At 63.6% G+C, this 16,182-nt stretch overlaps 1 protein-coding gene across 1 annotated transcript; it reads left to right on the top strand.

The window, feature by feature from the left end:
- FBXL16 (F-box and leucine rich repeat protein 16) lies at window positions 4,567–16,085 on the top strand. Its single transcript, XM_018041034.1, has 6 exons — window positions 4,567–4,896; window positions 11,320–11,975; window positions 12,890–13,398; window positions 13,775–13,859; window positions 14,150–14,213; window positions 14,413–16,085. Exons 2-6 carry the CDS (start codon window positions 11,334–11,336, stop codon window positions 14,559–14,561), a joined length of 1,449 nt encoding a protein of 482 aa, XP_017896523.1. The 5' UTR covers window positions 4,567–4,896; window positions 11,320–11,333; the 3' UTR covers window positions 14,562–16,085.

Below are 16,182 nucleotides of genomic sequence, written 5' to 3'. Positions count from 1 at the left end.
ACTAGTCCATCCTAAAGGAGATCAGTCCTGAATATTCACTGGAAGGGCTGATGCTGAAGCTGAAACTCCAATACTTTGGCCATCTGATGTGAAGAGCTGACTCATTGGAAAAGACCCTGATGTTGGGAAAGATTGAGGGCAGGAGGAGAAGGGGACGACAGAGGATGAGATGGTTGGATGGCATCACCAACTCGATGGACATAAGTTTGAGTAAACTCCAGGAGTTGGTGATGGACAGGGAAGCCTGGCGTGCTGCAGAGAGTGGTCGCAGAGAGTCAGACACAACTGAGCGACTGAACTGAGCTGAGCACAGGGCATGGCACTGAGCAAAGGAGTCTCCAGTGGGAGGAAGGGAACAGGAATCCCGGTCAGTCACATTTGCTGAGACCTAGGTCCAGTTCTGGAGGGACCCCCAGCGCCCTGGACCGCCCTTGCCCCAGGCTGGCGAAGCTGACAGAGGGCTTCAGGCGCCCTCCGGTGTCAGTGTGGGGAGTTGCTTCAGACCCTCCTTCCGCTGGCTGGGGGCGTTGGCTCCCCACACTCCCTGTCCGCCCCCTCCCACCCTGAGAATGGGACAGTGTCCCTGGGTTTCTGGGAGGGGCTCCTAAAGAGTGATCTGGTCTGTCAAGGGCACAAGCCTGGCCCTGAGGTGGCCCCCTGATAGCAAGCTTCCCCTTCCTCCTGCCCAGCTGCTTCTTCAAGGGCTGGGTGGTGGCGCTGATTGTCACCTGCGGAAGAAGACCCCGCAGGCTGCCTCTGCTCACAGCTCCTGGCCCTGCAGCCTGTGAGGGGTGCTTCTCCGAAGCGCCCAGTGTGGTTAGCCATCAGAGATCTGATGCCCACATCAAAAAGCCCAAAAGGCTGTGGACGCAGAAGACGTGCTTGGTAAATACCCAGAAAGTGAGTGTGTGGACGGACGAATGACACCCCAAATCTCAGGTAACTCCCCAATGCTGTGTTCTGTTTGGAGGCTCTTGTGTGTCCCCCCAGCTCCAGACCCTGCAGTGCCCTGACCCTCCAAAATGGGCTTCTCTCCACTTCCCACTCAGAGCCCAGGTCCTGGCTGGGGACGAGCAGATGGTGGAACCAGGAGCAGTCTCAGGTGGGCCATGCCCTCCGGCAAGGGGGCAGCCCTGCAGGGTGCAGGGCACAGGTGAGGGGCACGCAAGATCCGGGTGGGGCTGGGCCGTCCGGGGCCTGTGGGAGCCGCACAAAGCCCAGGCGGAGTCAGTGGGGATGGACGGATGGAAACAACACCCCAGGTCTGGTTGGCGCCCAGGGCAAACCAGGAACAGGAAGCTGGCCAGTGGGAGGCAGGAACTGGCTTCAAGGGATCGGCTAGCAGAGCTGCTCCTGAGGAAATGGTGGGAAAGCCCAGAGGGGTCAAGTTTCCCCAGCTGCCAAGACCTCTCCTTTGGGCTCCCGTTTCAGCAAAATCGAGAAGCGGGAGAGACGTGGGCTGAGCAGAGGCCAGCTGAGCCTGTGGGCACCCAGACCCCCGCAGCCAGGACTTTCTGAAGGTGTGCTGCAGCTGACCTGGGGCAGGGCGCTGTCACCCTTGGAGGGGCTGGGGGCTGGAGACACCAAGATGGTTCCCACAGCCGAGAGCCACGTGGTGCCAGGAAGCTGCCACCCAGTGGCACACTCCAGGGGTGCCCACAATCAACACTGGCCTGGAAGGCTCCTGGCCAGCCTGACCTAGGGAGCCCCAGGGTGCTGGAGGGACCGGCCCTCCCAGAGACCCGATCAGGGAGACAGTCACATCTGTCAGCTCTCACGGGCAGCCTGAACAACCTCTGGTTCCCCTTCACCTGCACAGCCCCCACCTCGTTCCCAGCTGGACTCTGGCCTGGCCCACATATGAGCCTGTACCTTAGGACACATGGCAAGTTTCCTCCCATGACAAGAAGACCACTGCCTCCCTCCTGCCGCCCCACATACACCTTGCATCTTCTTCAGGAGCCAAAAATGCAGCTGCAGATTGATTTGCAGCTGAGCTAAAAATAACCACCAGGCTCCAGCCAGGGCCCGGGAAAATATCCCATTGCTAGGAGACAACGTTACTGGGAAACTGCCATTGCTAGGCAACTGGGTTGCTTGGTGACAGCTGGGCCCTGAGTCATACTCAGCCCTGGCCACTCCACCCCCCGCACCCCCTCCCCTGCCTTGGTGAGTCGGGCCTGGGTCCCAGGAGGAGGGAAGGCAGGGAGAAAAGCTAGAGGCAGCAGAGGCCTGCCACCCACCGCCCACCACCTCCCACAGCTGCCAGGGCCACCCCACGCTGTGAGGTTCTCACTTCCCTGAGCTCCCATCAGGCTTCAGAGTGCTGAGGACCGTCAAACACACCTGTGGCCTCCCCACGCCACGTGGTCCCCCCCTCCACGTGGTACCCCCTGCAGGCCCTCTCGGGGCCCCTGCCTCTGGGTGGGGAGCAGGGACAGTGGGGGCACAGTGTCCATCCTCCCTGCGGGTCCAGGGCAGCCTGACCTCTGGGGAGCATGGGGCTGTCCCCACCCGTGCTACACCAGGATCTCCAGGGCGACCCCTTGGGTGGGGCCCCTCTTACTTTCCAAGAGGGGACCTGCTTGTCTGAGGCCCCACCCCGGGAGGGCGGACCTGAGCCCAGGTTTGTGATCCCGGAGCACACACCTCACCCCACGAGGAAGGAACCCCGTGAGGAGGTCGGGCCTGCAGAGCCGCGAGGTAAGCAGCTCCGTTCCCCGATGTGACTGTGGCTCCCTCTCAGGGCACAGTGTGCCTACGGCCTTTCGTCCTCACCCCCTCATGCTGCAAAGCTGGAGACCCCCCGCTGCCTGGGCTAGGGAGACTCCTCTATGCCCAGGCATCAAGATGAGGGGATCTCCAGGTGAGGGGTGCCCCAAGTGAGTGCAGGGGTGTTTTAGGTGATGTGGTGATCAGGTGAGGGGTGTCCCAGGTGAGGGGAGCTCCAGGGGAGGGGGGCTCCAGGTGAGAGGCACTCTGGGTGAGGGAAGCTCCAGGGATGGGGAGCCCCAGGTGAGGGGAACCCCAGGGGAGGGGAGCTTCAGGGGAGGGGTGCTCCAAGTGGGGGGAGCCCCAGGGGAGGGGAGCCCCAGGTGTTGGCACAGCCTGCTCTCTGCCTGGGCCCTGGCACTTGCTGAGGGGCGAGAGCCCCTCAAAGTGCAAAGTGAAGCCCTGCCTCCCAGTCAGGGCATTGTGCACACCAGGGTCAGGGTCCGGGCTGCCCCAGTGCCCCCTGCCACCGGGGCTGAGCCCACATGGAGGTGACGGGCTGGGTCAGACAGCACTCCCCAGTCACCCCAGGCCTCACGCACCCCCACCCACCCCACCAGGCCCCCTCCTTTGGTCAGGGTCAGCAGGGCGGGGCGCCAGTCCCCACCACACCCAGAGCTGTCCTCACCCACACAGCTGCCTGAGCGGCACTGCCCAGGCCAGTGCGGAGGGCCAGCCTGCCTTCTCCCGCGGCCCCGTCCCACACCAGGCCCCCTGGGTCTGCTTCCCGTCAAAATGTTGCTGACAATAGCCGGCTTCATTTTCTATTAAGGTTCTCAGGGGGCTGCCTCTCCGCCCTGAGGCTCTTTCCCTGGAGCAAAGACCCCGCTTTGCTCCCCCCGAACACCTGGTCCCTCTGCTGACTCCCAGGAGGTCCCGAGGTGGGCAGTATGAGCCTCGGTCCTCCACCCCGAGTCTGCTGGGAGTCCTGGCATCCCCAAGGGCCCAGACAGAGCCTTCCGCATCCTCCCGCCCCGCCCCGTCCCACCCTCTCTCCAGGCCTATTCCAGAGGTAACGTGCCTCAGGACCTTTGCACACCCCTTCTTGAACAACTTCCTTTCCCTCTCTCCCTTGGGGGACTCAGTTTAGTGTCCTGTCCTCAGAAGCCCCCCCACCACCACCACCCTCGGAGGTCTCCATCACGTGGCCCTCTTGAACCTCCATCGCGCTCGTCTCTCTCCAAAATGATCTACTGGTCACTTGTTTCTCTGCTCTGCGGGTGCGCAACTGTGTCCCCCGCTGAAGGAGGTTCCGGGGCCTGGTACCCACAGGTGCGCGGAGGATGTGATGGCCGGGCGGTGAAAGGGGCCCGGCCGTCCGCTCCGCAGGAGGAGCCGGGAGGGGGAGGGTCGGACCGCTGGCGCCCAAGGGCTCCATCCTCCGGGCCCCGCTGGATTCGGGGTCCCCGCCGCTCCTCCGAGGCAGGGCTCTCTCTAGCCTGGCTCTCCGTTCGCGGGCCTGGACCTTCCTTCGCCTCCCTCCTGCCCTCGCCGGCCCTCCTCTCCGCTCCCCGCCCCGCCGCGCGCCGGGTTTGTTATTGTGCGGGCTCCCGTGGCAAGGGGGAGCGGGGGCGCGTGCCGGGGCGGCGCGTGCCCGTGGGCGCCGCGGCGGGAGCGCGCTGTGCGCGCGGGAGGGCGCGGCGGGGCGGGGCGGGGCTCGGCATCCTCGGCACCCCCGCCCGGGCTCGCCAGCCCGGATTGGCTACCGGCGCCGGGAGCGCGCGAGGGAGCGGCGCGTAAGGCCGGGCGGGGGGCGCGCGCGGCTCCGCCGGCGGCCGCGGAGGAGCGCGGGGAGGAGGGCGGTGGAGGAGCGCCGGGAGGAGGGCGAGGGGAGGGAGGAGGCGCCCGCCCGGCTCCCTGCAAAGCGGCCTTATTTATCTGGGCACAGCCATAGCCTCCCCGGTGGGAGGCTCGGGCGGCCGATCCTCTCCCACCGGGGAGCTCCTCTCGGGGGTCAGCGGAGGGGCCCGGCCAGGCCGGACGCGGGGCGCGGGGCGCGGCCGGGCCCTGCCTGCCAGGCCAGCACTCGGTCGCCTCCTCGCCTCGCCGGTGCCCATGCCGGGCTCCCCATGACGGGAGGACGCCCGGTGGACAGCGTGGCATGAGCCAGGAGCCCGGGCCGAGGTAAGGTGTGTGTGCCGGGCCAGGCTACAAGGCGGGGAGGGGGCAGGCCACAGCACCGGGGAGGGGGCAGGCCACAGCACCGCGGAGGCCACAATGAGCAGGAGGCTGGGAGGGGGCTTGGGACAGCGCCGCCGCCACCCCCTGAGGGCTTACGTAACCGCAGCCCCTTCCCTGGCGGCTGCAGCTGGGCCTCCAGCCCTGCCAGACCCTCCCCCAGCCCTTCACCCCAGTGGCTGCCTGGTTGAGGCCCGATCCCCATGGCAACTGGACCAAGGCTGTGGGTCGGTGCCACCGTGCTCTTCCCCCGTGGACGCCGAATTACAGGCCCCCAGGTGGGCTGCCTGGGTGAGGTCCCAGACCCCACAGCACTCGAGACTCCTCACCCCAGCACCATGAGCCCCTGTGCCTGGAGACAGGTGTTAGATACAGTTACACTCCAGGAGGAGCTTGTGAACGCGAGGCCCAGTTGCTGACCTGCCCCTGGACACCTGAGCCTGGCCCTGCATGGAGCCGCCACAGTGGGAGGTCGAGGGGAAGGGAGGGCGCTGGCCACATGTGCTCTGGAGGAGGGGCCGGGCGCTGGCCAAGGCTGGAGGGCCCCAGAAGCAGAGCTGGGCACCCTGAGACTTGCTGGGGGAGGGTCTGTCCTTCTGGGGGTTTGAGTGGGTCGAGGAGTCCCCCACCCATGACCTGAGAAGGAGAGAAGGTCTGGCTGTTGGAGCCTCCAGGAGCCTGCAGCCTGGTGGCCACTCTTCCACCCCTCCCAGCCTCTGCACGGGAGGGTTTCCCTCCATGGACAGGGCCCACAGACCAGGGACAGGGCCCACAGACCAGGGACAGGGCCCATGGACCAGGGACAGTCCAGGCCCCCGTGGCGCCATGCAGAGCCTGGGGCCCTTTCTTCCCACAGATGCCTTCGAAGGATGCTGGACGGCAGCCTTGGGGCAGGAGGCCTGGGCGGGTTGGGAGCCTGAGAGGTTTGGGGTCCCCCAGGGCGAACCACTGGCTCCATAGGAGGTGGCCCTAGGGCTAGCTGAGGCTGTCTGGGGAGGAGGGGTATTCAAGGCCCAGTCCCAAACACAGGCAGAGGGGGGAGTCCGTGCAGGCCCCAGGGGACCCCAGGACTCACTTAGCCAGGTGCCTGCTGCCTCTGTGGCCTGGCTCCCCCTCACCGGGGGCCTGGGGGGCCTCCGCCTCCCCTTGCTGTGGGCCAGGCCTACGGGCATCTCTGACGCTGTGAGGGTTCATGGGGCCAATGCCATCCTCCAGTTCACACCCACTTTCGGGGCACTCACACAAGTCCTGTCGCCCACTAGTGAGAAGGGACCAAGTAGCTGGAGGTTGGAGCACCCAGACACTCATGCCGGCTGGGCCCAGCCTCAAGAAGGGCTGCACTGCGGGGACCAGGGAGACCTCTCGCCTGGAGGCTGGGGAAGGGGTTCCTGGGCTGGCACTGTGAGCTGTCTGCAGCCCCCGTCTCGTCACACGTGGGAGCTGCTGCTGTGTCTGAGGGCTGGCTTGAGGGACAAGCGGAGGTGGCAGCAAAGTGGGTGGCCCGGAACCTCCCCTCCCAGTCGCCCGGGGGAGCCTCAGTCAGACCCACTGCAGAGGGTGGGCTTGGCCTCCCCTGGGCAGTGTTTGAGGCACTGGATGCCCCAGGCCCTGGAGGGCATGGACCCTTCAGAGCAGAGAGGCCTGGAGCCTGGCACGTACTCCCGGAGGTGCCCGGTCCCACGTGGCTGAGCTGCCCTGAGCTTGGCCATAGGACGTGCTCTGCTGGGGCACCAACTCGGCTCTCTCTTGAGGCCCACGTGCTGCCTTTCCAGAGCCCCGGGTGCCTGGGTGGGGCAGCCTGCGCCCCCAAGCATCTCTGAGCTGGGGGCGGGAGGGGAGCGCTGCTGCTAGGACGTGTGCAACGTGGTAGGGATGTGCGTGTGCCTGAGTCACAGAGCTTGTCACGAAATGTGTCAGCCCGCGCCATGTCCCCAACCCCAAGCTACCCAGGTCGTCACCCCAGCCCCTGGGCCACCGCTGCAGGTTGCCCTGATGTGAGCTTTTCTGGCTACCCATGCCCTGTCCAGCTCGATGGTCCTCAGCCGGCAGGGGGAACTGGTCAGTGCAGGTTCTGCTGTATTAGATGGGGTATCAGGGATGAGTGAAGAGACCTCTGAGCTGAGGACCATGACGGGTGGGTACGAGCAGTCCCAAAGATGAGTGTCTCAGTGGTCGACACGCAGCTTGCAGCCTCTGGAAGGAGAGCAGGGGCGTGACAGGGGGCACACTGGAAGAGACCCCCAGCCCAGGGCTCCAGGCTGGGAGAGCACAGAGACTGAAGCAGAACAGAGCAGAGAATGGAGGGAGCAGCTGCAGGGGGCGGGGGGGGGGCACAGGGTTGCACTCTGGACAGCCACGCCTGGCCTGAGTCTTGGGAGGACAGCTGGAGGACTTGGGGTAAATCCTAGCTTTGTGCAACTTCTGAAAGTGCACTCTGAACCTTGCTGTCCCGGCTTGTGTGTGATGGGCTGAGGTCAGCAGTCAGTGGGAGGACGCGGCTCCGGAAGCTCCCCTCCTCTCTAATGCTTCCTGTCCCCTTCCCCCTGGTCCGGCCAGACCATGGGGAACAGGCAGCCAGCACCCTCGACCCTGCAGCCCTCAAGTGGGGGACTTCGCCAAAAAGGAAGCCGTCCCCTTCCCGAAGGTCTGAATAAAGGCACAGCCGGCCCCAAGCCCCAGGGTCTTAGGAGCCTTCTCAGAGACCCTGGCATCACTCTTTCCCTCCCCCATGGACACCGGCCTCTGTCACAACCTGGACTGAGGAGCTGAGCCGCAGTTGAGCCCTTCCGTGGACTGCCCTCCGTCCCACCTCAGGGGAAGCTGCACCCCTTTCTACATGACCCTGATCATTGGACGGGCATTCTTCATTCATTCAGCTGCCCAGCCATCATGCTGTCTGTCCTCAGGAGAGACAGGCAGGTAGACAGTAGTGATAGTCCACGTCATGGCAGACATCTGGAGATGCTTTCAGGCCAGGGGTCCCATGGGGAGAGGGAGAGCGGTGCTCACACCAAAGGATAGAACAGGAAGCGCTTGCGGGATTAAGGATCCCGGAGGCCTCCTGAGCAAGCAGGGAACCAGCATGTGCCCGGGCAGAGGGGGAGGGGAGTACAGGACAGCAGGTCTCGCTGAACTGTAGGGTCAGGTCTGGAAAGGGGCCGGAAGTGAGGCTCTACGGTGGACATGCTGGGTCCCAGGGCCCAGTGACTTCATCTGTAGAAGAGGCAGCTCCTCAGGAAGCCCCAGCGTGGCCATCTCCAGACCTGGAAGCCACCAAGGTCTGGAGTCCTTGCAGGACTCTCAGTGCTCCCCAGGTGCCCTCTGGCCCCCACGGTTCCCGTGAGTCTGCTGGGGAAGCAGAGGCCAGGTTTGCTCTCCTTGATTCACCTCTGGCTCAGGCTGGTGAAGACAAGAAGCTAAACTAGTGACCACCTCCCTCCTCCTGTGGTGAACCAGGAGCCTGGAGCCCCTGCAGCCATCATAGGAGAAGCCTTCCCCCAGAATCCCACTCCTCATGGAGACACAGCACACCAGGGACTGAGGCTGAGAATAGTGCAAGCCTGACCGTCTTATTTTAAAAGCCTCTTTCCCTGCGCGTCAGCTGCTGGTGTTTCTCCCTAAAGGGGAGTAGTCCCCAGGGGACTGGCTGCCCCTGCCTGTCCTGACAGGAAGACCAGGCGGGTCCTCCTGGACACACTAGGTGCATCGGAGTCAGGTGACAAGAAGGCGGAGACTCTGCAACCTGTCTGCTGGGTCAGGGGGTCAGAGCCAGGCTGAGGGGCCCTTGTCCCAGCCCCCCAGGGGCCTCTTGCCTCACCGGCAGGAAGACCCATTTCTGATTTGAGCATTGTCCCAAAGCCCTGACCCCTGCGCTAAGGTGTGGCTGTTTCCAGTTTCGAGCTGAAGATCTAGGGCTCAGACTAAGTCAACAAGCCTGGAGGGTGAGGAGCAGCTGGAGCCCAAGACCATGGACAAGGTCGGAGAGCAGCAGGCCTGCCTCTGTGGGAAGAAGGCTCAAACCCAGAACGTAGGGGGCGGGGAGGCTAACCGACAGGCCGGCCAGGGGCTGTGGAAAGAGGGGCGGCCAGGTGTCGGACACTCCCTGCAAGCTGGTGTAAGCTCTTTTCCGTGGATGGGCTCCACCCAGAGGTCTGGGGGGTGGGGATGGGACTGTGGGTGTATGCAAATATGAGCTGCTGTGGGGGACGGAAGGTAGCCCCGCGGATGCCCGGGGCATACACGTGATCCCCTCGACTCAGGCTCCACGTGCGCACCCATGGCTGGGAGAATTTTCAACCTAAATCTGCACTGCTCTTGAGTTATTTCTCCCTTGGTGCCGCCTCCGCCGCCTCCTCCTCCGGATCTTAGCCGGGCGGGCGTCTTCTCCCCCCTCCCCCCGCAAGCCTCCCGGGCCCCTCCCAGCCGATCTGAGTTTGCCGGGCGATACCCTCGCCGCCGCGCGCTGCCGCTGTCCGTGGTGGCACGTCCGGGCCCGGCCCCGGGAGCCTGCGCTAGGCGGCTGCGGGGGCGCTGTCCATGGTGCTGCCGCCGCCGGGCGCGCTCTGCTCTGGGGACGCAGAAGGTATTCAGACAGGGGCTGCCCCTCTAACCAGCACAGCCCGCACGAGGGAATTGCCAGGATACTCTCCCCCTTGGATAGTCTCCCAGGATGGGGGGGGGCATTTGTAGGCTTCATACTGTCCCTCCATGCGGCGCTGTTGTCCCAGGATGGCCCCTCCTATGTACTGGCATTAAGGGGTCTGGGGCAGCCCTCATGCTGGGCCACCCCTGCCACTGTGGGCAACGGTAACTCCTGGGAGCCTCAGGTTCCTGATCTGAGAGCCGTGCTCACAGCAGTGCTTCCCCCTGGGCCCCCCAACCGGGCAGTTGTGCGGCCGACATACACTATTATCCCAGTGGGCACTCGGCAAGTGCTGTTAGGGATGCTGTGTATCAGCCCAGGTGAGGAATGCAACTACCTGGCCATGACCTGCAGTGAAGGGGCAGCCAAGGTGTGGGGGTCTCCTCCTGGGGCGTGGACTGGCAGTCTGAAGGTTCATGACCATCAGGGCATGAAGACCTTTGGACTCAAAGCTGGGCTGGCAGCCATGAGGCCCACGTGTCCCAGTTAGACCCTTGGGCCCAGCCCAGGATGCACCCTCCCCAGATGTGGAATGCCAACAAGTGTTGTCCTGTCCAGGGCTTGGGAACCAGTGGAGGCGTGATGCTGGGAAGGGGAGGGCAGGGCAGGACCACTGGCTCCCCTTCCCCTCGGGCCAGCAAGCTCACTGTGAGCCATGCCCTGCACTTGGTCCTCATCTTGTGCTGTTCCGTGGGGCATATCATCACCCCCAGGCTTTGAAGTGAGGAAAGGGAGGCTTGGAGCAGGGAAATGGCTCCCCAAGGCCACACAGGGATTTGGGGTGAGCCACTGGGTACCCACCTCCTCGCTGAGTGTCAGAGGTGGGGACAGGCAGGAGATCTGGAATGAGAGGTAGATGGTAGCCCTGTGAGGGACCCACTGCCTCTTCTCTCTGGGGTCATCTGTGTCCAGTGCCCTCTGCCACCCATTCACAGCCTTGGAGGCCTGAGCAGGGGAACGGGGATGGTCTCAGCCCCACCCTGTGGGAAGATCCCTACACATAGCCTTCTGCAGCCAGTTCTGGGTCTGTGTCTTGGCTCCACCACTTACTGTGACCTCAGGCAAGAAATTCATGCTGCCTCAACCTATGGTTTCCTCATCTGTACAATGGGTACAATCATCAAAGCATCGTCCTCCATGGGTTGAGTGGGAGATTAAGGAAACAATATATGTGGAGGGCTCATTGTGCTGGCATCACCGTGAGCACCCTGGGAAGACACTTGCCCTTTCTCTGGGTATGTTCTGAGCCACAGAACCTCCTGCAGCCACAGAGATTCTCAGTGCATGCGCCTCAGATGGAGCACTTAAATCACTCCAAAGAGCTACACTGGCATGGCATAGAGGAGTGGCCAGAGAATGCCCCGAACCCTCAGTTCCCCAGCCCTGCCTGGCAGAGAGAGGCCTGGCAGGTGCCGATGGCGGGCAGCAGAGGTGTAGGGGATGGTCACCAGCGAGTGTCCCTCCACCTCTGTCCATAGAACCTGGGGGTCAAAAAGCTCTGTGGTGGGTGGAGGTTGAACTCAGTGCATACAGTAGGTGCTCAGGAGTGTTGTAGTCATGACCAGCCCTGCCTTCCTGCACCTGCTCAGTCAGGGAGTCAGGACTTACACTCAGACCCTTTCTGTTGGGTGGTTCTGGGAATGGCCTGGGAGGGGCCGCTGGGGGACGGGGCGGAGCCTAGTCCTCCCGCGGAGGACTCACTGCCATCTCCTGGACCCTGTCTGCAGCCCGAGCGGGGAAGATGTCGAGCCCGGGCGTCGACGGCGACCCCAAGCCTCCATGCTTGCCTCGCAATGGCCTGGTGAAGCTGCCGGGCCAGCCCAATGGCCTGGGCGCAGCCAGCATCACCAAGGGCACGCCAGCTGCCAAGAACCGCCCTTGCCAGCCACCCCCGCCCACCCTCCCACCACCCAGCCTGGCTGCCCCACCGCCCCGGGCTGCTCTGGCCGGGGGCCTGTGCCCCCAGGCAGGGCTCCCCCTTGGTGGACCAGCCTTAGCCCCAGTGCCTGGGCCCCCAGCAGAGCGACCGCCCCTGGCCACAGATGAGAAGATCCTCAATGGCCTCTTCTGGTACTTCTCGGCCTGCGAGAAGTGTGTGCTGGCGCAGGTGTGCAAGGCCTGGAGGCGTGTGCTCTACCAGCCCAAGTTCTGGGCGGGCCTCACGCCTGTGCTGCACGCCAAGGAGCTCTACACAGTGCTGCCTGGAGGTGAGAAGGAGTTCGTGAACCTGCAGGGCTTTGCAGCACGTGGCTTTGAGGGTTTCTGCCTGGTCGGCGTCTCTGACTTGGACATCTGTGAGTTCATTGACAACTACGCGCTCTCCAAGAAGGGTGTCAAAGCCATGAGCCTCAAGCGTTCCACCATCACTGATGCCGGCCTGGAGGTGCGCACTGCCACGGGCCCAGAGGAGCAAGGCGGGGGGGCTAGGCCAGGCAGCAGCCACTCAGCACATGTGTGTTGTGGGGGGCAAGCAGCAAAGTGGCTGAGGGTGGGGCTGGTGCCCTGAGGAGTGTGGCTCTGGGGTGGGGGGAGCAGGGCTGGCTACTTAGTTTGGGGGATGTAGTTCAAAATGAAAATTCGGGTCCTTTGCTCAAAGATAACTAAGGATTTCAAGACAGTAACAGCAAAGCAGAGGCTTCCCAGGTGGCGCTAGTGCTAAAGAACCCACCTGCCAGTGGAGGAGACAGCTTCAGTCCCTGGGTTGGGAAGATCCCCTGGAGGAGGAGGGTACGGCAACCCACTCTAGTATTCTTGCCTGGAGAATCCCATGGACAGAGGTTGCAGAGTTAGACACAACTCAACCGACTTAGCATTCATGCACGCAACAGCAAAGCAGACAAACGTGAGACCCTGCATGCCGAGCAGGTTGCCTTGGGGAGGGAGGATGCTGGAGGAGGTGGGAGAAGCAGGGGCAAAGGTCAGAGGAGCAGCTGTGGAGGTGGCCCTTCCCCAGGAAGGGGGCTCTAATCATCGCATCATTAACACCAAGGGCTCTGAGCACCTGCTCGGGCCTGGCCCCAGACTCCCAGATCCCCTGTGCCCTGCCTCCTCTCTTAGAATGTTGTTTACATGTAATGAACACACTGTAAAAGGCACTTGGCAGAGTCCAGCTTGATGGATGTTTAACACTGTCTGCACCCTCAAGAACACAGCTTCCTGCCCCTCGGCGGGCTGCTTCCACCCTGTCTGCTATCAGCCCACCATGCCCATGGGGGAGTCTCATGCTTGGGAAACCACGGTAGGCTTGAGCCCTATGGAAGCCTCCTGACCCCCTCCTGACCCCGCACCTGTCCACAGGTGATGCTGGAGCAGATGCAGGGTGTGGTGCGCCTGGAGCTGTCAGGTTGCAACGACTTCACCGAGGCTGGGCTGTGGTCCAGCCTGAGTGCGCGGATCACCTCGCTGAGCGTGAGCGACTGCATCAACGTGGCCGACGACGCCATCGCGGCCATCTCGCAGCTGCTGCCCAACCTGGCTGAGCTGAGCTTGCAGGCCTACCACGTGACGGACACAGCCCTGGCCTACTTCACAGCGCGCCAGGGCCACAGCACGCACACGCTGCGCCTGCTCTCCTGCTGGGAGATCACCAACCATGGCGTGGTCAACGTGGTGCATAGCCTGCCCAACCTCACCGCGCTCAGCCTCTCTGGCTGCTCCAAGGTCACGGACGACGGCGTGGAGCTCGTGGCAGAGAACCTGCGGAAGCTCCGCAGCCTCGACCTCTCCTGGTGCCCACGCATCACTGACATGGCGCTCGAGTATGTGGCCTGCGACCTGCATCGCCTGGAGGAGCTCGTGCTGGACAGGTGTGCACGGCCCCACCCCTAGGCCACGGAGGGCAGGGCCAGGCGAGGCTGCTGGACCTCTAAGAAGGGAGCCTGGTGGACAAACCTGTAGTTAGAGGGGGGCTGCAGCAAGGGGGCGGGGCCCTCATAAGAAGCTAGCCTAGTGTGGACTATAACACGGGGGCGGGGCTGAGCGGTGCCCGCCACCCCACCCCACCTCCCTAGGGAATACGACCGAGCGGCCAGTTGAGGGCGGAGCCTGGGTGGGGCGCGGCACGGTGGGGCAGGAAGGTAGCTCAGCTCCTGGCGTCTGGGGCGAAAAAGGAGGAAGGGGCCAGAGCTGAGGGGTGGGGACAGGTGTTTTGAATGTGGGCAACCCCTTCTGTTGCGACCACAGGTGTGTACGCATCACGGACACTGGCCTCAGCTATTTGTCCACCATGTCGTCCCTCCGCAGCCTCTACCTGCGATGGTGCTGCCAGGTATCAGCCCTCCACGCCTCCAGAGACTGGGGAGTAGGCGGGGGAGGTGGGGGGCGCGGGGAAAGCCCCCACCCAGATATGCCGCTGACCTGTAAGGAAGCCCACTCAGATCCTGTAAGGAAGTCTGGGATCCCTTCACACCCAAGCGGCGCGCACGAAGTCCCTAGGGCCCTCAGCGACTCCTTGGGGACCTGAGAACCTACCACCTGCCCCCTACGGCCTGACGCCAGCAGTGGAGCTCCCTCGTGGCGCAAACGGAAATAGCTAACTCGCCCCGCCCTCCCGCCCAGGTGCAGGACTTCGGGCTGAAGCACCTCCTGGCCATGAGGAGTCTGCGTCTCTTGTCTCTGGCAGGTGAGACCCTGTGCCGCCCTCCTGGGCAGTGGCCACTCATCCCCACCTAGGCCGACTCCGCCAGCACTGCCGTGACCCTCGCGCAGACCCACGCCTGGTGTTGACTCACGGTGGCCCAGGTCCCACCGGCCAGAGGGCGGAGTCGCGTCTGGTCCGAGCCCCGCCCCGGCCACGCCCACTAAGCCCCGCCCCTCCGCAGGCTGCCCGCTGCTGACCGCCACCGGGCTGTCGGGCCTGGTGCAGCTGCAGGACCTGGAGGAGCTGGAGCTGACCAACTGCCCCGGAGCCACCCCCGAGCTCTTCAAGTACTTCTCGCAGCACCTGCCCCGCTGCCTCGTCGTCGAGTAGTCGGGGCCTCCCCGCCCTCGGCCCCTCGCTCTCCTCCCCGCCCCGCCCCGAGCAAGGAGGGCGGCGGGCGGGCCAGCCCCGCGCACGCACGCACGCACGCTCGGGGAATTTGTGCATGCCCCTCGCGCCCGCAACTGCACGCCCGCCCTTCGCCACGCCACAGTCGCCTCCATCGTTCGCCCGCCCGCCGGAGGCGGAGCGCTGGGGCTCGGTCCTGGGGGCGCTTTGAGCTCGCCAGACGGCCCCTACCGCCTTCTCCGCCACACCCCGCTCTGTCTCCCCACCCCGGGCAGGGCCCAGGGGGATTGAGGGGAGCTGGGTCCCGCATCTTCCACTGCACCGCGCCTGGAGCCCTCCGAGGGGTGCGAGGGGAAACAGGCCGCCGCCAAAGCCATGGCCCGCCCAGGAGCCCAAGTCTCACCCGCCCTTCCCCCACTCATGCCAGCCTGACCCCCAGCGACCTCCCCTCTTCCTTGCCGCTGTGTGAGAGAGGCCCGGCTCGCCCCACCCCACCCACAGACCTAAGGTCCTTGGACCCTGGCCAGGCTAGGGCAGAAATGGATTAGGAGAGGGGCCACCAGGCTGACAGTGACCTTGGCATAATCAACATTAGCCCAGCTGGCTCCAGTCCACCTCAATCTGAGAGGCCTGCAGCTGGAGCGACCATTAGGGCCTGCAGGCCTTGGGAGCAGTCCTGAGTGGACCCTGCCCTGCAACCCCTGTAGCCAGCTGGGCCCAGGCCCCTCAGTGCAACACTTCATCCTGGGCAGGTCTCCACCAGGTGGAAGCTGGGAAAGGGGGCCCTAGCCAGTGACCAATCTTCCAGTGACCAGCTCCCCCTCAACACCCAAAGGGAGGGCTCCTTTCTAGCCACAGCCTCCCTCTCCCCAGCTTCCCAGACTTCTACCTGCCCACGTGGGCACACCGTGTTCTGTCTAGTCCCAGCACATCGGGAAGTCCTGGGGTGCTGGCCCATCTTGGCGATTGCTGAGGAGGGGGCTGGGACCCCTTTCCATCCCAACCTTGAGCACCCACACCCTATCTTGGGACACTCCCCACCCCCCAATCTGGTTGGAAGAGAGTAGCCAGTTTCCAGAGAGCCAGAGAGTGACAGAGAGAGAGAGAGAAAGAGCGAGCGAGAGATGCTGTTGAAGAGAGTTCAACAGCCCAAAGATTTCCCTGCCCCTGGAGTGCTGGCCAGAGGCTCCAGGGCTGAGATGGTCAGGAGCCAGTTTCTTCAGCCCCTCCTCCCCACAGCTCCTAGTGGGGAGGGGCAGCTGTCCATTTGTCCAAAGTATTAATGCAACTGAAGCTGTGATATTTCCAACGACTGTAGGAGGAAAAATTAGGGGGACAGAGGAAAACAAAACCAACCAACCCCTAAAATCATTTTCTTATTGTACATAACGACCTCATTCTCCTGTATATGCGGAAGATATAACCTTATATTTGGTAAGTGTTTCTTGTGCTATTTTATCACGTGACCTGTTTATAAAAATATATATTAAAAAAGTTGTAAAAACACGTCTGAATTGTTTTTAGGTCATCACACTGTGGTGGGGGGAAGGTGTTCTCTGTCCTGAGTGGCCCAAGTCTGAATTTTTGTGCACCCCTCATCAGG

This window comes from Capra hircus, chromosome 25, assembly GCF_001704415.2.
Source record: "Capra hircus breed San Clemente chromosome 25, ASM170441v1, whole genome shotgun sequence".
Lineage (NCBI taxonomy): Eukaryota > Metazoa > Chordata > Mammalia > Artiodactyla > Bovidae > Capra > Capra hircus.
The sequence above is the reverse complement of the archived record's forward strand: the minus strand, read 5'-3'. Positions and strand labels throughout refer to the sequence as shown.